General features: G+C 44.7%; 1 protein-coding gene and 1 long non-coding RNA gene across 3 annotated transcripts in view; both read left to right on the top strand.

Annotated features, from left to right (window-relative positions):
- Positions 1 to 27,480, top strand: part of LOC146403563 (uncharacterized) — a 201,118-nt gene that overhangs the window by 31,602 nt on the left and 142,036 nt on the right. The window contains exons 1-3 of one of the 2 annotated variants that reach the window (XR_014804379.1): positions 4,750 to 4,889; positions 4,992 to 5,090; positions 20,152 to 24,716. Coding sequence is in view for 1 of the 2 variants with exons in the window: in XM_084957596.1 (XP_084813722.1) it covers positions 4,992 to 5,090 (99 nt within the window). In the remaining variant the exon portion in view is untranslated. Of the gene's footprint in view, positions 1 to 4,749; positions 4,890 to 4,991; positions 5,091 to 20,151; positions 24,717 to 27,480 lie in introns of those variants that run through there. The other variant, XM_084957596.1, reaches the window with a different exon arrangement.
- LOC102157618 (uncharacterized) lies at positions 6,041 to 26,472 on the top strand. Its single transcript, XR_014804385.1, has 4 exons — positions 6,041 to 6,169; positions 7,754 to 7,911; positions 25,265 to 25,421; positions 25,959 to 26,472. It is a non-coding gene; the product is annotated as an uncharacterized LOC102157618 (long non-coding RNA).

Raw genomic sequence — 27,480 nt, 5'->3', positions numbered from 1 at the left:
TTAACTGTCAGCAGGGACCGACCTCAGCGTCATCTGGGGAGGCTCGCTGTCACTCCCTCCCTTACAAGCTTCACTCCTAAATAGAGCCAAAAGAGCATGAGAAAGGCGGAGTGTGTTTTGTCAGCCCCCTACCCTGCACCATTGTGACCCCATTGCTGAGAAGATGTAGCAAACAAGAGGCAAAGATGTGAGAAGGAAAGTAAAATACTGTAATTCACCATCCACCCCCCCCCCCCAGTAACCTTTTCCCTCAGAGGCCTGACATTCCTGTTGAAATTTGATCACCTGGGACCTTCTGCTCTGGGAGCTACAGCCTCTCCAAGGTCTGGGGTGCCCAGGGGTTGCCAGGCTTGGGAATGCCCTAAGAAGGCCACCTGCCTTCAAAGAAAAGCTCCTTGAAGATAGAAGCAACATATAAAAACAAGAGACCCCAAACTCTGCTGTCTGGAGTGTAAGGGTTCAGGGAATATTGGTTCCTCATCTTTTTAAAATAGTAATAGAATTAGAGTTTATCATGGAGTGGTTATAGGACATCTTTTCATTTCTTTCTCTCTCTCTTTGCTTTTTTTTTTTTTTTTTTTAAGGCCATACCCGTGGCATATGGAAGTTCCTGGGCTAGGGGTTCAATTGAAGCTACAGCTGCCAGCCTACACCACATCCACAGCAACACTGGATCAGAGTCGTGTCTGTGACCGACACTGCAGCATGTGGCAATGCCAGATTGTTAACCCATTGTGTGAGGCCAGGGATGGAACCTGCATCCTCGTGGATATTAGTTGGTTTCTGAACCCACTGAGCCATAATGGCAACTCCGGACATCTTTTCATTTCTAAAAGCCACTGACTCATCGGGCAAACGTTATTCAAGGCCCACACTGAGACAGAGTTAGTTGGGGGTAGGGCTGCCAAATACAATATCAGACACCCACATAAATTTAAATTTCAGAAAAGCAACAATTTTTTTGGTTTAAGTTTATTGAAAATTCAAATTTGTCTGGCACTGTGTGTTTGTATTTGTTAAATGTGGTCACTTCTATTTGAAGAGATAAATCAACCTAGTTGTTAAGTTAATAATGGGAAATATCAACACAGATTCAACATGTATGAAAGATCACAGCTTTTAGGAGAAGAGGAAGACAGGGGAGGGGAGGGTTGCCAGAAAGTGGGAGAGAGAAAGATCGGGAAGAAAGGGAGATAGGCAGAGAGAAGGAGAAGAAACATCTCAAGAAAGAAAAATAGGGAGTTCCCGTCATGGAGAAAAAAAAAAAATCTCAAGAAAAAGAAATAGGGAGTTTCCATCACGGCACAACAGAAAGGAATCCAACTTGTATCCATGAGGATGCAGGTTCAATCCCTGGCTTCACTCAGTGGATCGGGGATCCTGCATTGCCCTGAGCTGTGGTGTAGGTTGCAGACACGACTTGGATCTGGCATTGCTGTGGCTGTGGTGAAGGCCAGGGGCTGTAGGCTGGTGGCTTTCCAATTCGACCCCTATCCTGGGAATGTCCATATGCCATGGGTGTGGCCCTAAAAAAAAAAAAAAGAAAGAAAGCGGGGGAGAAAGAAAGAAAGAGAAAGAGCAAGTCCTGTGGAGAGAGAGGAAAACAGGAACATCTCTGACGGATTTAAAATGCTGGTAATTAGGAGTCTTCCACGGGGGGCATTTCCATGGGATGTGCCACTTCCTTGGCTGACCACAGTGACCACTAGGGAGATAGGAGTCCTTAAGCTGTGGTGGCAGCATCTAGGTCACTATTACCCTGGAGGCAGGTTGAAACCAAACCTAAGACTATATCCAACCCTAAGACCTGTCCCCATCCACACACCCCACCCACACCCACACCCACCTTACTGTTGTTAAAAGGTGGTAGATTTTCAAAGAATTGGAATCTGAACAATAAAATGGAACCACGACTCTATGAAACTTTTCGGTTGCTGATGATGATTCAGAAAATCAGTAGCTTCTTTTGCTTTGGGGTGAAAGTGGTGAGGAGCAGGACGTGTGTGCGGACAGCAGAAACTTCCTGAGTTATTAGCACCCTTGTTCTCTGATCTGCAGAAGGGTGGCCAGATGGGCCTCATCCAAAGAGAGAAAAATCTTGGCAGGCTTCTGGGGAATGAGAGAGGTGGGCCTTCTTAGAAGCTGTCATGGTGGTGGTGGTGGCAGTGGTGGGACAGTGGGGACCCTGCCTAGGAGCCCTCCATCACACATGTACCTGCGGAAGGGACAAGGGGCTGCCTCTGGTCACCCGGGCTGCACCTTTACCTTAGCTGTGTAAGATCAGAACTGGGGAGTAGGTCTCCCCATAAACTCCAGTGGGGAGCAGAGGAGAGCGGCCCCCTGTGTTACGACTCTGTTCTAGGCACCTGCTCAAACTGTGTCCACTCAGGACGTTGGCATCACAACAGTAACGAAGACTCACGAGCATCTTCTGTGGGCCAGGCATGCAGGAGGTACTCTCTATACACTAGCCCATCTGGCCCTCAACAACTGCCTGATGTTGTAGTATTATTATGATTATTATTCATATTACTGTTTCCCTAATTTAAAGAAACAATGACTGCCAAAAAGTTAAATTGTTGTTTCAAAGTCAGCTGTTTAGGGAGATTTGCCTCCAGTCTCCCTAACTCCCAGTCAGTTGGCAGGGGTCAAATTCCAGCCCCATTACTTACAAGCTGTGTGACCTTGGGTAAGTTACTTAACCTCTCTGTGCATCTGGTGCATCATCTATAAAATGGGGATAAAAAAAGTATCTAGCCCATGAAGTTGCTGTGAAGCTTTAATGAATTTATGTCAAGCACAGGGAACCAAGTACTTTGTTTCCCTTACTTTATCCAATCCTCCAACGATCGTTGAAGTAGCTAATATTATCCGTATTTACATAAGAGGAAATTCAAGCCCAGAGGGGCTGATTAGCTTGCTCAAGGTCAGTAGGTGGGAGAGCTGAGACTCCAACCCAGACAGACTGATCCATAACCTATATTGAGAGAGTCTCCCTCCTGTCTCTACACTATTATGTGTTCATGTCTTTCACAACTGGGACATTGTGCAGGTGGCGTTTTTGTATACTTGTACTTGTGAACAAGGTACAGAATCTTCCTTAAAGCTACCAAATACGGAGTTCCCATTGTGGTTCAGCAGAAAGGAATCTGACTAGCATCCATGAGGATGCAGGTTCAATCCCTGGTCTCACTCAGTGGGTTAAGGATCCAGCATTGCCCTGTGCTGTGGTGTAGGTCGCAGACGCAGCTCAGATCTGGCATGGCTGTGGCTGTGGTGTAAGCCCTAGCCTGGGAACCTTCATATGCCGCGGGTGAGACCCTAAAAAAAAGACAAGAAAAAAAGCTACCAAATACTTATTCCTCAGAGTAGAATTTCTCAGAAGACAACGTTTTTGAAATTTCTATCTCAGCTTGTTGAGAATGGCTCTAGTAATCAGGCGAGGCAAGGCTACGGTGTCGTAGCAAATTAGCCCTGAAACCTCAGTCATATATCACAACAAAGGTTTATTTCTCCCTCACAAAAAGCCTAAGGACGTTTCCAATGTGCACTGACCTTGTGGCTCCACGCAAGCATCCACGGTCACAGCCAAATGAGATGGAGGAAGTGGAGAAGATGCTTCTATCACCTGCCATGGTCTGGCCTGACATACGCCTCTCCCGCTCACAGCCCATTTGGCAGAATGGTCCTGTGGCCCCAACCAATGCAAGCGAGGAAGTGAGGCGGGGAGCACATGGATTTTCCCCTCCCAGAGTCTCTACCTCACTGGCCAAACCCGACTTCAAGTTAAGAGCGACTGCTGGCAACTTTACTAACCAGGTTACAAGAACCCCTTTCTTGCGAATTATAGTCGCATAGTTCTTTGAAGTGGTGCCTCTTTATTTGTTCATTCAACAAATATTTATGGAGTGTTCCCTCTCTGCCAGATACTTTTGGGACCCTGTGAAGATGGCAGGAAACGAAACAGAGCAAAACTATTACGTTCATGGTAGTAACATTCCCGGGGGCAATGGGGGAAGATAGGTAACCCGCCGAATGAGCAAGTGAAATAGACCAGGTGTTGGTATGGACGGTGGAGAAGGATAAATCAGGGAAGAGGGGGGATCAAGGTGTGTGTGGGGGCACTGGGGGGACAATTTCGAACAGGACGGCTAGGGAAGGTAACGTTTGAGCAGACATCCAAAGAGTGCAAGCAGGCTCTGGGGTAAAAGCCTTCTAAGAGGAGGTGAGTGGTGCCGAGGAGACTGCCTGGCAAGTGAAAGGACATCAGGGTGCCTGAGACGGAGAGCAGGAGAAGACAAGGTCGGGAAGGGCTGGGGGTGGGAGGTGCTGGCCCCTGAGGAGGGCCTTGGGACCTGTAAGGACTTGTGCTTTTGACTCCTGCTTAAAAGCCTCACTTTTCGGAGTTCCCGTCGTGGCTAAGTGGTTAGGGAATCCAACTAGGAACCATGAGGTTGAGGGTTCAATCCCTGGCCTCGCTCATTGGGTTAAGGATCTGGCATTGCCATCAGCTGTGGTATAGGTTGCAGACGCAGCTCAGATCTTGTGTTGCTGTGGCTGTGCCTGTGGCGTAGGCCAGTGGCTACAACTCCGATTAGACCCTTAGCCTGGGACTCTCCATATGCTGCAGGAGTGGCCCTAGAAAAGACAGAAAAAAAAAAAAAAAAAAAAGCCTCACTTTTCCCTCCTTGTGCTCAGAACCTGGTCCTGCCTCCTCCCCCACCTGCCAACACATACACTGTTTCTCTGTCGGGCCCCCGGCAGCCGTGACTCTCACGTTGGAGAGTCATCAGGACCACAAGGGAAGGGGCAGAAAATCGGATGGCTGGGGTCCACCCCTGAGTTTCTGAGGCAGGGCCTGGGAACCTGCCACTCTAACAAGCTCCCAGGTAATGCCGATGCGGCTGGCGCGGGGACCACACTCGGAGAACTCCCACTTGCAGCGTGACAAGCGCTCCCTTTCATTTGGACTTTTCCACTTATTTCCTCAGGAAAGCACGGCTGGCGTCCTGGGCAGCACCAGCTGCACACTTGGAAAAAGGAAAATACAGACCCCTTGTTCAAAGAGGGGAAAAAAAAGGCAGTTAAAGGTAAGATATTAAGCTTTTCCTTTTTAAATACTTTATTATTGATAAAATATAGTGAGGAATGATGCTATATGAGTAACAACACAAATTTGGAATGGCAAGACATATTTTCGATGTCATAATTTTATGTAATACAATAAATAATACTTGTTCCTGTGATACCAAAGTTTTTTTCTGGTTTGCTTTCCTACATATTCATTCATTCATGAGGTCATAAAAACTTGTACTTTGAGTAACTTAATTTTCAATTGATATAATTGAAAGCAATGTCATTTGGTGTTGGTAAATACAAGATTACAAATACTTCTTGATAAATTTAATTTTAACAATTAAAATCTACTAATGCAATTGTTACCAGGGCAGATAAGAGAGTTTTATCGTTTATGACAACACTGGGATACACGTCTGATAAATTACTTTGAAATTTAAATTTTAGAACATCTAGAGATGATAATTCCTTTGGACTATTTTCTACAAATAACTCTTCATACACATCAGTTTCATGTAATTCTGAATTTAATATGTGAATTTATATTATTTAGGAATAATTAAATAAATACTATTAAATAGCATTTGTATTATTTAAATCAGTTAATTATATGTTTTTTCACACAAATTTAATATTAGGATTTTCTCTGACAATTCCTGCAACTTGTGAAAGTCAATAAGAAACCCAGAGTGGCTTCATGATTTTCATATGATTCAAAATGCCTGCTTATACATTCTATGACTATGTCTTTAAATGTAAGAACATTCATTTAAATATTGTCTTCCTTGTTAATTGCTGGTTTATCTGAAACTTTGTATAAAGATGGTTCTTTTGAATGGAACCATCTTTACATTTCATTTCTCAGCCCAAGGGTATCTGGCTTGCAAAACTGCCACGTTTTCAAAACCAGAAATTCTAAATTCTTTGGAGAATTTTAGGAAGTCCCTGGTATGCTTTATTGCAGTGTCAGTGTGTACACCCTAAATTCATAATAATTTACTGACAAGCTTTACTACCTTGAGAGTCCTGGTCCTCAGATTTGAGAGTTAATATTTATGCAGATGCCACAGGGACAAGCTCTGGGGACAGTTAGGTAAGCCAATCTCCCACCATGCATCCCAACACTGTCCTTGGAACCCCTCCCCTCTCCCACAGCTGCCACTGCTGCCACTACCACTGTATCTGCTACTGCTGCTGCCACCATCAACCATTCTGGGTCCAGGTCCCAGGCAGGGCTGCCCCTCATTGCCCCACGGGGCTCTGAACAGCCCCAGATGTGCGCATGCTCGACAGATGGCCAGGCCAGCTGCTTGGTGCTGCCCGCTGCCAGGCCTGTGTGCTTGAGGCCCTACATGAATGCACTAACACCTGGCCCAAAAGCTCAGCTCACACCCACACTCCATTGTCCCTTCTGACTTCACAAGTTCAAATAGAACATCATTAAGAATTTCAAGATGCTGACAATGGAGCATTAAAGCAAGCACGATGTTCCCTCTGATTGGGCCCTGCTTGCACATGCACAAAGCTGATCCCGCTCCTGGACTCAGTGGCTTACCCTAGCTTTCCCCATGGAGCATCTTAGATTATTCTCTAACAATGCATCATCCTCAATTATTTAATATTTGTTTTTCCGACTAGACCAGGATTAGCAAACTATGACCTACTGGCTGAACCCTGCCTGCTGCCTGTTTTTGTAGTGAAGTTTTACTGGAACATACCAGCACTCATTTATTTGGGTATGATCTGTGGCTGTTTTCATATCACAAGGCAGAGCTGAATAATGCAGCAAGGAATGTTTGGTCCAAGAAGCCTAAAACATTTGCTGTTGGTCTTTCACAGAATTTAACACTAGACCATAAGATCCCTGAAGGCAGGAATCATGTCTGGCTAACACAGTGCCAGGCATGTAGAAAAGGCTCAGTCGACACTTGCTAGGGAAAAAAAAAAAAAAAAAAAAAAAAAAGAATTAAAAAATGAATACATAGAGAACTCAGTAGATTTTGAAGTAATATATCTTAAAGAAAACCATGTAAATTTTGTTTGATTTCATTTTGGGGGTTGCATTTAAAAACTGTGTTTACAGTTGCTTACCACACTGTGAAATTGACTCCCAAGAAAATGTGAGGTGTCTGTCTTGTAGCTTGGCGTACCCCCCACACAGTGATATATACTCCAGTCTGAAGAAGCGCAAGCATTGAACATACATCATTCCTCATTCAGTAATGATTCATTGAGGAGTTCCCGTTGCGGTGCAGTGGAAACGAATCTGACTAGTAACCTCTCTCAGGGGGTTAAGGATCTGGTGTTGCTGTGAACTGTGGTGTAGGCTGGCAGCTGTAGCTCCGATTCGAGCCCTAGTTTGGGAACCTCCATATGCGTGGGTGCGGCCCTAAAAAGCAAACAAAGAAACAAACAAATGATTCATTGAGCAAAGCATGGGACTCGCCATTTTGACAGGAGTGACAATTCACATTTGTATCTTATCCAAGAGGCTGTTAGAGCCTATAAATCAAAGGAGAAAGGACGCACAAATATACATCATATACATAAGCAAATATAATGCACCATGTTCAGGGTGGAAGGAAATTTCTGGACCAAGGGCTATCAGAGTCAGGACACATTCCTTTGGGCTGTGAAATCAGAAAAGGTTCTCATCAGTCATTCTGTTTGGTCTCAGATCCAATCTCTGACTTTCTTCCGATTTGCTCTGCACTGCAAGGAGCTGACTCCTGCAAACTCCATTTCCCTGGCTGTCCTGCCAACCGCTGCCAGCTAGATTCCATCACTTGGAGGCCACAGAGAAAGACTGGAGGACTGGAGGAAGGGAGGAGCCAGGTATTTCTCCTTGCATCTGAGCCTCAGTTTTCTCCCCTGTACAATGAAAAAACAAAAACAAAAACCAGAAACACAAAAAACCCCAATAGTATATTTTCCCAGAGTTTCTGTGAGAAATAAGGCATGCAAAATGCTTAGCACAATATCTTCTATATAAAATAAACATTCAAGGGCCAGAGCTGTTACTGCTTTTAGCCTTGCTTTGGTAAGTGGGAAAGTGCAGTGATCAGTTAGTGATGTCTGCCAAGAGTGCAGTGTGGTAGAGTAGTGATATGTAAGAGGGGTACTTACCAAGCCCAGGATCTTGAAGCTGTATTGAGAGATCTGGCAAATGACTTCGACAGACTGGTAAGGTCTTGGGAGAAATGGAAGATCTGGGATGGTGATATCAAAAGTAGACGTGGACGATGAAAGAGAAAGTTGAGGAGAGAAGATTCTGAATTCATTTTTAGACAAGGTGTTGAGCTTTTTCCAAAAAAATAAACCCCAAAAGCAAAAGCAGTGATACCCTTGAGGGAACCTCAAGAGATTGGGGATTTTGATAGAAATACTGGTGTGCGGTGAGTTAGCAAAGAAAACCATTATACCAGCTACATGCTCAGACTTTACAGACAACTGGAAACCGATGTGGGAGACCATGGAAGCCCCAGTTACCAAAGTCTGGTCTCCTCTTCATAGGAGAAACCATTGTTCTTTGCTTAGTGAGTCTTCCCTGCTCAGGCTTCTCTCTGTTTCTGTCTCTTTCCAGTTTTCCTCCTCTTGCTTCTGTGCTGTGGTTAGAATCTGTGTCTTGCATTCAAGATGATTGGACTTGAGCGTACCATTTAGTATGGAGTTTCTCAACTGGGTTGTGTCCTCAGCTCAGGCCGCCTCCCCGTTTCCTTAGGTCTGGCCTTTATTGGATTGGCTTCTGGTCTTTGGCTACGTGTAGCAGCCGCGGCCAGAGTAGCAATCACCTGACACAAAGTCTCAAGGTCCACCCTTTTCAGAATGAGCTGTGTAACCAACTGTGAAACCAGTGGGTTTCATGGTGTAGACATGGTAAGTGAGTTGGAGATATCAGCGAGATCTCTATGAAGCTGGAAAAGTAAGATTGGGTTGTGGTTGAGAGAGCATCGAGGAGACTTAATTACATCTGATATTATACATCTCATGCAAATTTGATCAGAAAATATCAAAACCTGTCCAAGGCTCAGGGCAAAGAAATCAGAAGTTATTTACGGCGGGGGGGAGAGATGGTTCTTCCAGTGGAATCCAGAAAATTAGACACTTTACAGAGGAAGAGATTTTCTTACTGTTCTTCATAGGAACTTCACTAATTTCTTAGAGGAACATCTTAGAAATTGGCTTGGAAGGTTGGGTGTGGTGAGGTTAGGGTTTTCTTACTGCTTTCAGAGCAAAATAGTCTACAGTTAAGAAAAACAAACAAAACAACCCAACCTTCTGTGACTCTTCCCAGAACTCTTCAAATCCAGGACATCCATCACACCGTTGGAATTTGAGGGGCCCACCAGAGCTTGCAATACGCATATTCTAAGGAGAAGCTGATACAAGCCCACTCATTTGTATTTCTTTAAACACAAAGTGAGGAAGGAAAAAAAAAAGGAAGAAGAGAAGAAAAAAGTTAAAAGAAAAAAATTAAAAGAAAAAACCCAATGTTTTGAAAATTTATCATTGATGGAGACGAAGGGCACCATTAAGAGGGCAGGTAGATGCTTGCTCTTAAAATCCCAGGTGAGGACAAACAGGTCAGTTCTTTAGGCAGCTATACCTGAGAGGTGGTATATGCACTTTTTTTTTTTTTAAATCCATCAGAGAGAAGTGCCCCAGCATGAGAATTCTTATGTTAATAATAATTTAAATTAAAACTAGTACATTCCACAGACACTATTGAAAAAGTGGAAAATATTAAATGGGGGAAAATAGCCACTATCCTATCCTCTAATTGTACTCCCTTATTACATAAGTAATTTTATCATTCTTTTTCATATGTATATTTAATTTTTATGTCGTTGTCATCAGATGCCCTTGGGTTCACCTTGCAGAACTTCTGGGTGTGAATGTGGACTCCAGCACTTGGTATCTCTATGACATGGCAAGTTATTTAAGCTCTTTGGGCCTCAATTTTCTCATCTCAAAGAGCACTAAAAATAGTACCTACCTGAGGATTAAATGAGGCAGCTTCTACAGAATGCCTCGTTCAATGCCTGGCACACACTTGGTTGATTATAACCATTGTGCTTACCCATCATTAAAGTAAGGCATCTCTTAAAACCCAGGTTGGCTGGGGCAGGAGAATTTAGCAGTTGAAGTCTGTGTTTTCTTCCCCATTTTCCCCCTTTCCTGTAATGATGTGTTCTGGAATCTCTTTTCTCTAGCTGCCCCAGCCCCCATGCAATCCAAGATGAAAGAAGTAACACACACTGTTAAGCACCCAAAATGTGCTGGTAAGAACCATACTAGGACTTGGGAAAACGAAACAGTGACGCTAGATGATATTGTGGAGGAGTAGCTGTGCCCCAGTGCTGTGCCCAGCTCTGTCTGAACCAGTGCCCTCTGACGTGGCCACAGTGGTTTGCATACAGCTGAGGAGTTTGCTTCTTGGGAAGTTTACTGTTACAGGTTGAAGTGTGTCCCCGTCCCCTCTCAAATTCATAGGTTGAAGCCCTAACCCCCAGTTCCTCAGAATACAACTGTATTAGGAGATAGGGCATTTAGAGAGGTGATTAAGTTAAAAGGAGACTATTGGGTAGACCTTAATCCAGGCTGACTGGTATCCTTATAAGAGGAAATTGGAACACCTGGGATGCACTGACACAGAAGAAAGGCCATGTGAGGACATGGCAAGTAGGCAGCCACCTGCCAATGAGGAGGGAGGCCGCAGAGGAAACCAAACCTGCCGACACCTCAGTGTTGGACTTCCAGCCTCCAGGGTGCTGGGAAAATCACTCTCTTTTGTTTCAGCCATTCAACCTGTTATATTTTGCAGCCCTAGAAGACTAATAGAGTTACATAACTTTTAAAATCTTTGGGAGTATACATCCTTCAAAGAGAAGGACATTCTGACACATGCTACAGCATGGCAACCTTGAAGACCCTAGGCAAAGTGGAATAACCCGTTCACAAAAGAACAAATACTGCATGATTCCACTCAGTGGCCGTACTGGGAGTAACCAAACTCACAGAGACAGAAAATAAAACAGTGGTAACCAGGGTCTGGGGGAGAGAGGATGGGGGGCTCTCCCTAAGAGAGCCTAAGATCTGAAGGGCCTCGGTATTTGCTTGCTCTTTTGGTTTGAACTGACCCGTGTGGCCCTTCCTGGGGAACCTTCAGGCCCTCCCCTTGGACCCTGACAAAGGCATGTGCCCAGGTTCTGTCTCTCTGTGCTCTGCCTCAGCCACCCCAGCTGGTCCCCTGAGGGGGGGCCTTACTTCCTCGAGGACCTGTAAGTAATAAGTCGCTCTGTCTCAGTTTTTCCTGTGGTCTGTTGGTGAACTGCATTCACCATCCAGCCCCCTGTGCTCCACTTAACAAAGGTTAATTTAACAAAGTCACAGCACAGAGACAAACCCAAACTGAGGGACATTCTGCAACATAACTGGCCTTGAAATCTTCAAAAGTGTCAAGGTTGCAAAAGACAAGACTTGGAAACTATTCCAGACTGAAGGAGACAGACAAACGACTAGCTTGGGTCTGGACCACATAGTTTTGCTGTGATGGACAGGGTCGGGACACATGGCATAATTCAAGGGGGATCTGAGGATTAGACTGTGGTGGAGTGTCAGTGTGCACTTCCTGATCTGGACGCTTCGACTGTGGTTGTACGGGATGCTGTCCTTGACTGTAGGAAGTGCACACACAGGTACGCAGGAGTGATGGGCCATCAGATCAGCACCTTACTACCAGATGGTTTAGGAAGTAACCATTCTTTGTGCTGTCCTCCAGCTATCCTATAAGTGTAACTGTGTTTCCAAAAAAATAGAAAAGAATGAAGAAAAAGAAGCAATACGTTGTTTGGTTAGGAGGTAGCCATGGTCTCTCTGAGTTTTTTTTGCAGCTGGTTTCACGTACTGACTTGTGGTCGTTCCTGAACTTGACCGCCTTCTTGAGTCTCCTGATGAGTGGGGATGCCAGCGAGATTTGGGAGGCTCTCGAAAGCTGCACTGTGACAGCATGTCTTCCCTATTTGCTGTCTCGTGGCTGTCCTTTCCTCTCGTTGTTTTCCTGTCATACTGCCTTGGTCTCTCCAACTTCTTTCTTCCTTTAAACAAACAAATGAAAAGGATACAACTTCTCAGAATAAATGATAAGGTGTTAATTTGTGATTTAGAAGTCTGAGAAATGAATGCTCTGATACTGAAATTTTAAGTTTTCTTTTTTTTCCCCCAACCTCAAAAAGAAGTATCTTTGACTCACTGACACATGTAGGCTAAAATCAGCTTGAAGGTATTTCTTCTAGTGAAAAAACAAATCAGTCACTTTAAGCCTTTAAGGTTATTAAACTTGATTTTTAAAAATTAAAAAAAATAGGGATCTGGGTGAAACTGGGGGGAGGCGGATCTGTCCCTAATCTCAGGTAGAAGGACTCGTGGTGATTTGGTGTATAAGTCTGTAGTTATATGTGTATAGAAACTTTTTTTTTGATGGAAATCACCCTATCCATGCTGTTTATGATCTCACCTAGTTAATAATACTCCTCTACAAAATCTTTTTTGAAGGTTAGCTAGTAAGTTTCCCACTGGATATGAGTCTTAATTTAGTTTACTAACTCCAGCTGGGGTTGGATTTAGACATGGATCGGATCTGACGTTAGACATGGACTCCCTCCCTGCCCCGGATTTTTGGCTCTCGTTGTGTCCCAGTGTGAAAGAAAAAAAGGAAGACTTGCCAGGTTCTTTCTGGGAGGACTTGCATTGTTTCCCACTTTCCCATGAACAGAATTGGGTTGTCAGAAGGACATTTTGAGGAGTAATTAACATCATGCAGCTGAACAGATGAGCTGGGTTCAAATCCTGATTCTCTTGTCACCAGCTGTGTGAGGTTGGGCATGTGACCTAATACCTTTGTGCCTCACTTTCTTCATCCGTAAGACAGGGGTGAGATGAAGAGTGTCCGTCTTCCAGGGTTACTGGAGGATTAGTAAACTGCAAGGAACTGGTACATGGTAAGTGCTCACTGGGGTTGGTCATTGTTAAAATATTGAATAAATGTGAGAAGCAATGTTTGAGGTCTGCCGAAGGCTAGAAAGACACCAAGTGGGGCAAGCTCCTCCCTAGGAAGGGAAGTAGTCCTCTGTGTTGGTGGTGAGCAGTAATTATGATGGAAAAAACATTTTCCAAGGTCTGGAGCTGACGTGTACTCCTTGTGACATTTTAATCTCTGAGTAATAGATTCCATTGCCTGCAGAGCTGTGATTTTTCAGTTTATTGCTTTTTCCTCTTCTCTCTCAAACCTGGATTCCTCCTTCGCTCGACTTCAGCCTGTCTGCAGCAACCAGGAAGTTTCTGGACCGTCCCCATTCTGGAGCCAGGTTCTTTATTCAACTGAGACAAGGAAGTTTAAAGCCCTAGCAAGACACATTGCTTTCCTTGAGGAAAGTGGAGAGGGCCTTCTGGGTGCTCCACCCATCACATCCCAGCAGCCCTGCAGTGCTAATACGGTGGCAATCTCCACTTTGGGTGTAGCAGAGGGTCTGTGCTTGGGCTTTGCAGGCAGCGAGCCCAGCTCTGATTCTGTCACTCATACCTTCACTGTGAAACCCTGGGACAGCTACTTAACTCCTCTGAGGCTTAGTTTCCTAATCTCCAAAATGAAAAGGACAATAATAACGCCAACCTAGAGGGTTGTTGGGAAGACGGAATTAAATCCCATGTATAAAGTGTACAGTATAGCCCCTAGAGCACAGGGCATGCTTAATGAATGCTGATCACCGTTGTTATTGTTCAGAGTTAAAACAAAACAAAACAAAACTGAGCCAAGGTAGTTATGAGTATTATATTTAGCAGATGAAATAAAACCCTCTGTGCCTGTCTCTTAAATTTAATCCTTTTCCTGCTGTACACAGTGGTTTGTTCCCCTCCCTCCACCGCCGCATGGCCAAGACTACCAGTCTCCTGTCTTTTATAGTAATAGAAACTTTAGATACAAATAAAGACTACATTTCCCAGGATTCTTTGTGGCTGGATGTGGCCATATGACTAGTCTGGCTTAGTAGAATGTGCCTGGAAGTAATATCTGAAGCTTCCTGGTTAAGTGTTTACTGGGAAGGAATTTGCTTTCCTCTGTATCTTTTTCCTTTGATTTGACTACATGGACTTTTATCTAAGAAAAATATAAGCCTTTCTCTTGTTTAAACCATTGTATTTGGAGTCTTTTTTGTTATAGCAGCTAAACCTACATCAAGAAGGAGTAGCAGTGGGAGTTCCCATTGTGGCTCAGTGGTTAACGAATCAGACTAGGAACCATGAGGTTGCAGGTTTGGTCCCTGACCTTGCTCAGTGGGTTAAGGATCCAGCGTTGCCGTGAGTGGTGGTGTAGGTTGCAGATGCGGCTCGGATCTGGCATGGCTGTGGCTGAGGCATAGGCTGGCAGCTACAGCTCCAATTAGACCCCTAGCCTGGGAACCTCCATATGCTGCAGATGCAGCCCTAGGAAACACACACACACACACACACACACACACACACACACACACACAAAGAAGAAGAAGGAGCAGTAGTGTCAATAGTGTCAGTAGCAAGGAGTCAGGAGAGCTGGGTTTCCTAGCCCAGACCCCCACTTGCCGCATGACCAGAGTATTCATTTTGCTGCCTCCTCATCACACATTTATTTTGCCAGCACCTCTACTAGACATTAGTAATACAGAGATAAATAAGGCACTGCCCCAGAATGATCTAATCTACTTGTGATCTTGGCGATGTTATTATCCATGTCAATCCTTGGGGAGGATACACTCTCACAGAGGATATGGATTCAGTTCCAGGTGCAGGCGACAGCTCTTGGGTGATTTCTCTGCCAGTTCCAGAGCTTGTGTGGGTTCCAAAATGGACTCTAAATCTGTTAACATAGTTGGTAAAATCGTTGGTGCCTAGATAATTACTAGTTGCAAATCCTTGGCAAGATACCGAACTTCAGCTCCAATGGTTCAGTGTCAAATAGGAATAATAGCGCTTACAGGCTTAAATGAGAAAACACATGTGAAGTGCTTAGCACGTTATCTAACATTTGTGAGATGCTCAATGAATGATGAGCGGGTAGGCTTGATTCTCTGCTGCATGTAAAGTGGGCTGTGGTATGAGCTGGCCAAGGAGGCCTTCTGAAGGGTGAGTGTCACCTTTACCCTCCCCCTCACAGGTCCCACGAGGCTCACACTTTCTTTAAAGGGTGATGTGGTGGCGGAGCAAAGTCTTTGTCAACATTCGAATCTGCAGCATTCCACCCCACCTACCTTGGTCCCTCAAACTGCTTTCCTTGTCTTTGCCAAGATCCTATCTGACAAGTGCTGCTCCATTGCAAACCTTACTGTCAATTCTGAGCGTTTACATTACGGCTGTTGAGCCTCTAGTCTCTATGTCCATTGGAATCTATCCACATAAATATACAATTAATCATATATAATTTATGAAAAGAAAAAGGTTTAACCTAATCATTATAGGGCCTCTCTACATTTAAAGATTCATAACAAATTACACATGCACATACATATAGACTACCTTGTGTTGAGAATCAGCATCTAGAACTCAAAAATTTATATGTATCTGTAGATTTATATATATATTCCATGGTCATATATATATATATATTCCTTAAGTCCACAGAGTAATGACTATTAGCCTGATTTTATGGGTGAGAATACTATGGTTCAGAACAGTCATGTGACTTTTCCTAGGTACCTAGAGGCAGGTCTCTCACGAAGCTAACAATGTTTAAGCTCAGGCCTCTCATTTATATAAGCTTCTTCCATGGTTCTGTACTGATTTTTGAATCCATGCATTTCGTATTCTTTTTTTTTTCTTTTTTGTCTTTTTGCCATTTCTTGGGCCGCTCCCACGGCATATGGAGGTTCCCAGGCTAGGGGTCGAATCGAAGCTGTAGCTGCCAGCCTACACCAGAGCCACAGCAACTCGGGATCCGAGCCATGTCTGCAGCCTACACCACATCTCACGGCTACGCCGGATCCTTAACCCACTGAGCAAGGCCAGGGATCGAACCCGCAACCTCATGGTTCCTAGTCGGATTCGTTAACCATTGAGCCATGACGGCAACTCCTCATATTCTTTCTTTTAAAGGGCTCTTCAAATTGTATAAGCTACAGGCCCTATGAAATCTAGACTCTTCCCTGTAGGGTCACACAGATGGTAAAAATGGAGCTATGATCTGAGCAGTAATCATTTGGGATTTTAGTTGAGTGTAAATTTGCTATAATAGTTCTTTGTAATTTATTAAAATAGTGCTATTGGCACATAGGGTTGTACCAATGGAGCAATATTGTTCTGTAAGTTTGGGATTGGAATCTCATCATGATATATATCCAGATGATATGCTGGATAAAATTTAAAAGCCTATTTGTTGATATCAGCACTTCCTACTACTGTCCAAGGCTGTGATAAGGACCATAATAGTTTTTTTTTTTTTTTTTTTTCTTTTTTGTCTTTTTGCCATTTCTTGGGCTGCTCCCATGGCATCTGGAGCTTCCCAGGCTAGGGGTCTAATCGGAGCTGTAGCTGCCAGCCTACACCACAGCCACAGCAACGCGGGATCCGACCCGTGTCTGCAACCTACACCACAGCTCACGGCAACGCCAGATCATTAACCCGCTGAGCAAGGGCAGGGATCGAACCAGCAACCTCATGGTTCCTAGTCGGATTCGTTAACCACTGCGCCACGACGAGAACTCCCAATAGCTTCGGTTTGATGGAGCATATTTGGTCTGACCTGCACAGTGGTTGCATGCATTTTTCTTATGGGACAGAATTATCACTTCCGATAATTGTGAATTGAGCCAGGAATTACACATCGTAATGGGACAACCAGGTAAGAGGATGAGGGGTGTCCCAAGCATGAAGGAGAAAGTGCTGGGAATTCCCAGATGTGACTCAGTGACATGCTGAAGATGCTAAGCCGCATGCCTTTAAAGGGAGAGTAATTCTCTACCTGACTCCAGGATGTCCGCAGCCTGAGAAGTTCTAACCGACCTCATTTCTTCGCTCACATCTTCCAGCCTCAGACTCCTTCATTCCTCTCCTGTGAACACCCCCCATCTTTCAGAACCAGGATCGGGCATGGCAGAGGAATGTGGAAAAGGGGAGCTGGTCACTCTCACCCTAGGTACAGGAATGCAGCCACCCTTTGCCTCTTATTAAGGCTCAGGTTACGGGTGAGGCTGGACCTGGATGCTGCTGTTGCAACACTAATCCTGCTTCTGGGGATGGTTAGCCAGAGAACCGTGGGATTCTCCTTCTCTCTCACCTCCTTTCATGGGGTCTGCCCTGCCTCACGATCTCCATGCGTGGCTGAATCACTGTCAGAGCTTACTTGGTAAAGAAAGACAAACATACCTGGAAGTTTTGGATTCCCTTTCGTGAAGCCCCCGGGAACAGGGCCATCTCCATACTTTCAGTATCAAGGTCTCTCCTTGTCTTATCAGTAAAATGCCAAAAAAGAACAGTAAAAATCGACTCACATTCAAAACACATCTCAAGGTCTTAAAGATATGGAGATCTTTTCTTTATCCCTTGAAAGTAGAGATAAGACGAATTCTGATTTTCCAGGAAAGCAGGGGGAAGGTTGGGGAAGGAGATGGGCAGAGAACAAGCCAAAACATCTGAGTCCTGTGCCAGCCACTCTGAGCTGGGCAAGGGCATGTCAGGTCAATGCAGAGACATGCTGGAGGTGACCCACAGGGGGACTCCTGTGAGAACACTCCGAGGGGGCCGTGGCCTCTGCCTTGTCCGGGAGCCTAGTGTGATCCACCCGTGGGGGGGGCTTGCTTCCTCCCTTGGAGTCTGAGACAAGCATGTTAACGTGCTGCTTCCCAGAACAGCTTCCAGGGCTGATTTCTTTCTATGTGAGAAGAATTTTAAATCCGACCGTCTCCATTATAGACAGGCCAACAATCTTTTTCTCACCTCTTTAACGTGAAAAACTATCGATTATTGCGTACACACAGGGGAAAAACTAAGACGTTAACACGAGTTGCTAAGAAAAAAGAAAGAAAACAATCTCCTTGTCTCCTTTTCCCCAGAAACCCTTTTGCTTTTTAAATTTCAAAGTTTTCACTGTTCTGGCGGTTGCTTCCGTGTTGATGAAGAATTTGCTATCCTGCCCTTTCATGATTAATCGACTTTATACGTCTCACACTCACATCCTGTTAAGATAGGAGAGTCTTGCTCACTTAATCCCGCGTCTCATCCCTCCCCCTTCACACACTTACATCACTATTTTCAGCTACCAGATTCTGAAGTTTAAACACCATAACAATTTATTGACGATAAATTCAAAATTTATCGTATTACATCTTATCCATTGAAACCGGTTCTGGCAAGAGAGGCAGGCTTTAGAAAAGCAAGGAATAAGAATTGTTCCGGGAATCTAAGGAGAAAGAATTCATGCAGGCCTGGGCACTGCCCAGTGTGAATTAATGGGGATTCTTAACTTACCAGGAAGAGAAACTCTGATTGGCTTCCACTGGGGTCCATGCTCCGCCACTGGCTGGAGAGCACAGGTCAGTGGACAAACAGTCTCCCTAAGACTGCATGTGTCGTGGAGGGGAAATGATGCAAAGGGAAATGGAGGTGTTATTACTAGAAGAAGGAGTTAAAAGATGCCGGGCAGTATACTCCTCGATTTGTCAGATAGCATATATTACCTGGTTACCCTTTCCTGCCTTTCACCTCTGTTTCCTCCCTACATCTCTTGTTTGAATTTGTAGTTGATCCACTAACACGATTCATAATATTTGTAGCCTTTTCTGTGCCTGCTTTTTCTTGCTGATTTAAAAAAATTGAAAATCACGGAGTTCCCCTCGTGGCCGGTGAATCTGACTAGCATCCATGAGGACGCAGCTTCGATCCCTGGCCTTGCTCATTGGGTTAAGGATCCAGCATTGCTGTGAGCTGTGGTTTAGGTCACAGATGTGGCTTGGATCCTGAGTTACTGTGGCTGTGGTGTAGGCGGGCAGCTACAGCTCCAATGCAACCCCTAGCCTGGGAACCTCCATGTGCTGTGGGTGCGGCCCTAAGAAGACAAAAAAAAAAAAAAAAAATTGAAAATCATATGAGAGTCTTTATAGTATTATCTTTCTGGGGAGCAGAGTAGTGTGCTATGATTACATTCATCTTCTCATAGTTTTTAATTTTTCTTTGGAATTTCTAATTGCCTGAATTTTATATCCTCTGCCTTTGTCATCTGCTTATGCTCCCAAATGTCTCCAGCAGCCTATGTAGTTTATGAACGTTCTTTTCTCCCCAGGGCCCTCCTCTTGGAACTCTCCATTCATCTGTTCTAATGTAGATTGGTGGCCTTCCGAGACTGAGAGCGAGCTGTTGTTCTCTTTCCTTTCAGTTCTCCTTGAAATCGGGCACACCATTCCCTGGATCTTATGACTTCCTCTTTATTTACTTCTTCATGTGCTTGGAGCCCCCCCCCCCTTTTTTTTGTCTTTTTTAGGGCTGTACCCTTGGCATATGGAAGTTCCAAAGCTAGGGGTCGAATTGGAGCTGCAGCTGCCGGCCTCCACCACAGCTCACAACAACGCCGAATCCTTAACCCACTGAGCAAGGCCAAGGATCGAACCCTCGTCCTCATGGATACTTGTCAGGTTTGTTACCGCTGAGCCACGACAGGAACTCCCTAGATCATGTCTTCTCAAATGACTCCCAGCCAAAGGGTGGAGGGGAGGTGGACTCTGAGTTCTGCATCTATAAGGATGTCTATTCTTCCTTCATAATTTAATGACATTTTTTCTGGGATAGAATTCAAGTCAAAGACCATTTTTCTTCAGTTTTAAAACAGTATTGTACCGTTTTCTTTCAGTGCCCATTGTCGCTGTGCCAGTCTGTTCCTTCCTCCTTTGTAGACGACCTTTCTCTCTGAAGCTTCTAGAATCTTTATCTTTGATGTGTTCTAAAATTTCACAGAGATGTGTCTAGGAGGAGAGTTTTTAAATTCTCACCTTTCAGTATGGAAACTCTTGTCCTTTATGCTGGGAAATTAATCTGCGGTATTTCTTTCTCTCCTAGTTCTCTGTTCTCTCTTTCTGGAACCCCTCCCAGTCTGCTGTTGGATTTTCTGCACTATCCTCCATGGTGCTGATATGTTTCCTCTGAGTTTTAGAAAATCCATGCCAAATGAAGGAGACACGAGTGTCGTGGATCGTGGCACATGTATAGTTGGATGCCTCAGTGTAACTTCCAGTTTGCCTTCTCCCAGTACAGCCTGGACAACTAAAGCATACATTTCCCAGAACCCATGGCGGCTAGAGGTCAGGCACGTGGTCTACGTTCTTCTAACCGGATGTGCTAGTACCAGCGGAGGCGGAAGTGATCAGTGTGAGATCCCGCCCGTGACAGGGGGATGGAATTTTCTGACGAGGAAAGTGGTAAAGGTGACCAGTGATTCGGAGGCGGCTGTATGTAGCCATGCTTACAACCTCAGGTCTCCACTGGCTGATCAATGTCAAGGAACAGCAGCGGTGGTTGTCATGTCTCCCTGAGGCGGCTGCATGGTTGGACTCTTTCTTGGTCTAGGTAGGTGGCAGTCACACCTGGTTCTCCATCCCTGCTACAAATTCTGGGAGCCATCCAATATCCTTCAGCAAGTCTCTTTCTGCTTTAACTGTCCAGCAAAGATTTTGTTGTTTGCATATAGAAAACTTTACATGGAAACATGTTCTAGAAACTGTGGGAACAGAGGCAGCTGTTTCTTTTTCTGCCTGAAATGAATGAAATGATTTCACAGAATTGATGGCGGTTGAGCAGAGACTTTGAGGATGAGTGGAGTTTACGAATGGACAGAGGTAGAAAGAGATTTCACAGAATCACTAAAGTGAGTGAGCTCATGTAAGTTATTCATTCATTTATTTAATATTTATGAATGCATACTGTGTTCCAGGTACCATGCTAGATTCTATGCATACGACAGTAAGATAACCAGGATTCCTGCCCATAGGATGTTTACATATTTCCAAATTGTGCATGTAGGTAACCTGTAACAATTTAGATGCAAAGGTCACGATAAAGGAATTGTATGTCCCAGTTCCTGTTAGGTACTTGCCTCTTGAGAAGTGAAGAAGAATATACTTTCTTACCTGTGTTCTTTCAAGTAATAATGGTGAGATAATCCTCAGAATACTGGGCATGGTTGGTTCTCTCCTGGTGAAACTGATTGTCTGTGTCTGAATAAGTAGCATAGTCTTGTCTTTCCTTGATCAGTGTCTTAAAAGTTATTTGCTGGTGCTGCAGAAAATCAGGACTAGGAGATGATGGGCATTGCAGAGTGGGATAAAAACATGCCAGTGCCAAGACCCCCTTCTCCAAGTTAGTTTCATAGTGAAAACTATTTAGGTGTGGAGCCTAACACCATTCGAGATGCCCAGTTTTATTTCAGTCACTTGGCTTTGTGTCTTGGACTCCGCGTGGCTAAGACCAGTCATGGCATGACAGACCCCGAGGGACAACACGCGATGATTGGGGCTGGAGCTCCTAGATCCGAGGAAATGAGCTGTCAGCCACCTCTGTGTGCTGATGATCTCCTTTACCTGGAAGGCTTGATATGCCTTGGCTGGGCTTTTAATGTATTAATGACTTGAAAGATACTGTCGTTTCCTGATTCACAATGAGTAATTGTCTATAATACCACCCCTACTTTTCTTTGGCTTTTTCTCTTCTGGATATTGGCACAGTGATATGTTCATTAATTAAATCATGGGAACTGGTGGGGATCCAATGGCACTGGCAATCCAAGAGGCAAATTCCAGATTCCAGTTGTCAATTGCAGAATCAAATTTTCAAAGACTTCCTTGCTAGGACATTTTGTGAAACCAATCTATAATAACAATAACAATTAGCATTTATAGAATGCTTTTTCAGTGCCAATAGCTATGATAAGCATTTATATTCATTTTAAGTTTTAATCCTCACAACATTGCCACGGCATCAGTGTTCTCACTGTTGTCATTTTAACATGATGAGGTTGGGGGTGGTTAAGTAATTTGTTTTAATTGAGTCGGCCTGGGACTCTTATGTGGCTCATCAGGTTAAGAGCCTGACTAGTATCCTTGAGGATGTGGGTTCGATCCCTGGCCTCACTCAGTGGGTTAAGGAGCTGGCATTGCCAGGAGCTGTGGTGTAGGTCACAGACACAGCTCAGGTCCGTTATTGCTATGGCTGTGGTGCAGGCTGGCAACTTCAGCTCCCGTTCGACTCCTAGCCTGGGAGCTTCCATATGCCACAGGTGTGGCCTCAAATTATAAATAAATAAATAAAGTCAGCTAATAAGTGGCACAGCCAAGATTAGAATCTGGAGTAGTGAAATTTAAGGCCTGAGCTCTGTTACTCTCCACTCTTTTGTGGAGAGCTGGCAGATTTATTCTGATAATTTATCTCTATTTGACATCCTTTCTCACCCCTGAAATAGAGTTTGAACAAAATTAAGATACACTTATGCCAAAGGTTTAATCAAACTATGAATTGACCTTAGTCAAATTAGTTTCATGTGCAGGCCTAGCTGCAAATGCAGCACTGAGAGTTCTTTCTCTGATTGGTCTGAAGGGCATAAGTCCTGCATAAATTGCAAAATGTATGGCTTTAAAATAGTTTGGATTTTAGCTCAATACATGAAGGAAAAAACAGTGACACGTTGTTTTTAAATTGTGAGTTTATCCCCTCCAAGATAACCACCAGGTCCCAGGGTGATGTTTTAACAGTGTTCAATGATAACCCATTGGCATTGCTGCTATTTTAACACACACATGTATTTCCAAGATATTTAAATGGCCTATCACAGAAAGTCAACTGGATTTTAATTCTCAAAAATCTGGAAATGATGGAAATAGGTTTGTTTTTTTTGGGGGGGTTTAAGCGAGAACATCCTCCCTGCTAAAACAGCTCTCTGATTAGATTCATTTCTAGGACTGCATTACTAACACATGGAAATGGTATAAATTTGTTGCTAAACCATCTGCAGATGGTAGGATTTTTTTGCCGCAATAAGCACCAGGGGCTGTGATGGTGCTCTTGAGAACAAATGGACTCAAGTTGGCAGCCTCTTCATATTTTGCATAGCAGCGTTCTCGTCATTGAACTGGGTCCCTAGTCCCTGAAAACAAAGGCTGCTTAACATTAGTGATTGCATCTTGAAAGCAGAGAGCTTTCTTCGTGGCGAAAAATGAACGGTTTTCTACCCTGTCTTGTTTAGCAAGACAAGGAACACCGTAACTCTATGAAGAAGCAAAATGATAAACTATTGGAATCAGAATCTTTTTTTTTTCATTTTCATTATATTATATTATATATTTTTTATTACTCAATGAATTTATTACATTTGTAGTTGTACAATGATCATCACAATCCAATTTTATAGGATTTCCATCCCAATCTTAAGAATTGAAATGTGAAGTAGTGTCTCCTAGGACAAACCTCCTCCACAGTCTCTGAAAGATGCTTATTTCCTCTGCTCTGACTGAATATTTCCACTGAGAAGATACTACCCTGATGAGATGGCAACAAGAGTTTATTGAACACCAGCTATGTGCCAGGCTCTGTGCGAGGCACTAGGGATTTGGAGGCAAATAATACACCCATCCCTGTCCCCCTGGTCCCTGTCGTTATGGAGTCAGTGGTCTAGTGGGGGAGAAGGTAAGTAAGCAGGCAGTTGGGGTCCATGTGGGGTGTTTTAATTGCCTCCTGCTCAGCCTATTGAAGGAGGGATTTAATTGCCTCCTGTTCAATCCCTGTTGAAGGAGGGGTTCCCAACTTGGGGTCATGGGGATCGTTGAATACACGACACTTAGCGCTGGACAGCTGAGGCTGATAGGAGTTGATCAGTCACATATACGTGTAGCCTAGAGGAGGACACCACACGCCACACAAGGCCATGCAAAAGTTCACTCGGGAGCCAAGGGAACCATCAGGGGCTGTGAGAGGCAGGCTTTGTAGTGCCAAGAGGGTGAGGAGCCCCTGGGTCCTGCAAGAAGATGTGATTGGCTTGTTTGACTAGTTCTCTGGCTGGCAGGAAACTGAAACCCACTGCTTAGGGATAAGCAGAAGGTACACCTGGGGGATGGGGGTTGATAAGGAGGGTTGTTTGATTAGGGGACTTACCTACAGGAGCAGAGTGGGGAATTTGCCCTTCTGGTATTTGCCCCCCTGCCCCCCATATCACCAGATGGCAAGGCAGCACATAATATTGAGCTTCAAACCGAGTTCTTACACTATAGAGGACTCTAAGGAGCGACAATTAAAACATGACTTGGGGATGGGGTTGGGGAGGTCAGGGCAGACAGTCCTAAAAAAAGAAACTATTTAGGGAGTTCACGTCATGGCTCAGCAGTAACAAACCCAACTAGAATCCATGAGGACATGGGTTTGATCCCTAGCCTTGCTGAGTGGGTTAAGGATCCGGCATTGCCCTGAGCTGTGGTGTTGGCACATGCGCAGGTGTGGTGTCACAGATGCAGCTTGGCTCCCGCGTTGCTGTGGCTGTGGCGTAGGCTGGCAGCTACAGCTCCCATTTGACCCCTAGCCTGGGAACTTCCATATGCCTTGGGTGCAGCCCTAAAAAGGAAAAAAAAAGAAAAAGAGAAAAATTTAAACTGAGGCTCAAGAATATGTTGGAATTAGACATTCCCCAAGGGGGGTGGGGGTGGGGCATGCTCTGCAGAGGGAACAGCACAGGCACAGAGCAGCGTGCGGTGTGAGTCCAGACTGTATCTATGAGGAGTGGGCCGGGGAGGGGGAGACTGAGAGAAATTAATCCCTCTAACTCCCCTACCCCCGCCCCACAACCCAGAGCTGTGCACTGGAGAGGAGCAGTGAGAAATGACATGAGAACATCGTTAGGGCCTCGTTAAGTGGAGCCTACCTGTCCATAGCATCAGACAGGTAACCTCAGTGAAGGGCCTATCAGGAGTGGTGCAGACTGGGAGAACTGGAGACCAAAGGCCCCATCTACGCGGGAGGCCCTTTCCATGTGGGAACCTGTGGGCCACGTTACCAGATACCCTGATGTTTCAAGAAAAGCCATATGTTTGGATTTACACACAAAGTCTTCAAAATGATAAACACTAGCTTTACTTGAAAAGTATAAAAGTATATGGCTCGCTATGTGAGCCAAGCAAAACCCATCATCTTACAGGCTTCTGGTTTGTAATCTCTAAGAAAAATCTTGAAAGCCACGAGAAAGAGTCGAGTTTCCCCGAAGAGCAGTCGGAGATTCCAGAGCAAGTGGGATCTACTGCAGAGCTTCAGAAGGGACCTCCTGTATTTTAGGAGGCGGGCACACTGATTTCCAGGTAGGAAGCTAAGATCCCTGCTTGCCCTGGGGAAGTGGCTGTCAAGATGGAGTAAAGTTGTTTTCATTCAAGAAATATGTAGGAGGTAGAAGCAATGGGACATGCATGTCAGGGGAAGGTGGGGAAAAGGAGTCTGGTCTTTGACTTATCACAACATCAGCCAGTTGTTTGCAACCTCCTTCTTGCAACCTCTAGATAGCGAAAGCCATCAAAACTCATCCTGCATCTTCTCCTCATTATTTCACATGTAGGTGCTGAGGTGGGTGATAATTAACAGCATGGAAAATGCAAAATCCTTTCAACCTAGAACTTTGAAACTAGCATGAATATGATTTGGGGAGGTGGAGGACAATAAATTTACTTGCTGAGCTATAGACCAGGACTTAAGGGACTTTTTAGTTTCCGGGTTCTCAAAAAGTGATCCAGGGGCCAGGCTACCCCCAGAGGCCCGCTGGGTGCCATGGGGATGCCAGACCATGATTAGAAACATGAAGGGTAGATTGCTCACGTGGGATGATCAGCCTCGTTTCTTATCAGGTGTTCGCCTCAGACCGAGCGAGGAAGAGGGATGCTCTAAGACCAACATGACGCATTTGGCCATTTCTCTGCGTACAAGGAGATGGTGAATGTAGCCAGTCCCATCTTCTTGATAAATGCCTTGGCGTTATTTAGATTCTGCCCACAGATGCAAATGCACAGGTTGTATTGGCAAATCAGAGGGCCAGCATCCTGCTTCGAGGAAGGAGGAAGTACCTTAAGTGTAGTCTCTTTGAACTGCCAACTAACTCCCAAGCTGTGAAGGACAGAAGCCAGTTTAGCAGATGCAAAGGGCAGGACCTATGCAAAGAAGATTTTCGGAGGTTTTTTAGAAAGACCAGAGCCCCAGATATTTATGGAAGAGGAAGAAGGTTGAAGGATAGTCCAGAGCACACAGGAGACCCTCGGCTTCTCCTGGGTCTAAGAGGAAGACCAAACACATGTCCGTAGCATCTCCTTCATCCCCAGAATGAAACAGAAGAAACCCTGAATGCAGATTATTTTTCATTTTCCTTATTTTATTGTGTTGTCATTCCTTAGCAAGTTTATTGTCGAAAAAGTAGAAGGGAGTTAACTGTGAAAAATGACAGAAGATACAGAGAAAGAGAAGACGGAGAGGAAGAAATGAAACAGGAAGAAAGGGAGGAAGGAAAGAAGAAAAGGTGACTGCAGTGAACGTTGGATGCATATTTTTTAGGGTTTTGTTTTTTTAGTGGATCCATATATTATTAATTTTCTTCCAAGGATGGAATTCTGTTCTTAATAGGATGTAAGAATATCGGTCACCTCACTTAGCGAACAGTTTTTAAGTTGTAAGCTTGCATGTTCTTGGGGGAGCGGGATGGAAACGTAATCTCAGTTCGGAGTCTTCTCACCTGCTTCAGTGCTGGGTGGCCAGCCCACACAGGGTGCTGCTGAGCCCTTTCTTGTTCTGACTGCTGATGCTCCAGAACCCCACCCTTTTAGCTATGTTCGTGCCCCTCTGATGCCGGGAAAATGTTATTGAATCCGTGTTCTTGTTCATGCAGTGGAAGAATGAGCTCTGCGAACACACAGGCAGCAGGCAAAGTCTTTGTTACAGGAAAGCAAATAGCTCCCAGGGCTGCTGGGAGTGGGGAGAAGAGCCCCCCTCTCTATTGTCCTATAGGGGTTTCTATCCCTTAAAATGGGGGGGGGGTGTACCAACCTGGGGTCTAGAAAGATGTGGTTTTCTCCCACTGGCCTTGCCCAATGACCTCTATCAGTCCTTGTCCATCAGGGGTTTTAGGGGTGGAAATGTCCTGTAGGTGTCATGGTTTCTTTGCCTTTTTCTCCCTGTAAACTGAGTCACAGGGACTTAAGGATTAATGTCCATCTGGGCGTGGGTACAGCCCCTATAGGAAACAAGGCCCGTGGGGATGTTACTCCCTGGAGCCCTTAAGCCACAAATGTTCCTCAGTGGCCACATCAAAGAAGGCATCCAAGCCATGCTCCTCCACTGACTACCTGAGTTATTCTTCTGCCTCACCTCTTGGGTCACGCT

Source organism: Sus scrofa, chromosome 5 (assembly GCF_054392235.1).
Source record: "Sus scrofa isolate SSC_HxYL_T2T_F1_AM1 chromosome 5, Sscrofa_HxYL_maternal_Yorkshire_Landrace_v2.0, whole genome shotgun sequence".
NCBI classification, from domain to species: Eukaryota; Metazoa; Chordata; class Mammalia; order Artiodactyla; family Suidae; genus Sus; species Sus scrofa.
Note: the sequence above shows the minus strand (reverse complement) of the source record. Positions and strands in the feature narration are given on the sequence as shown.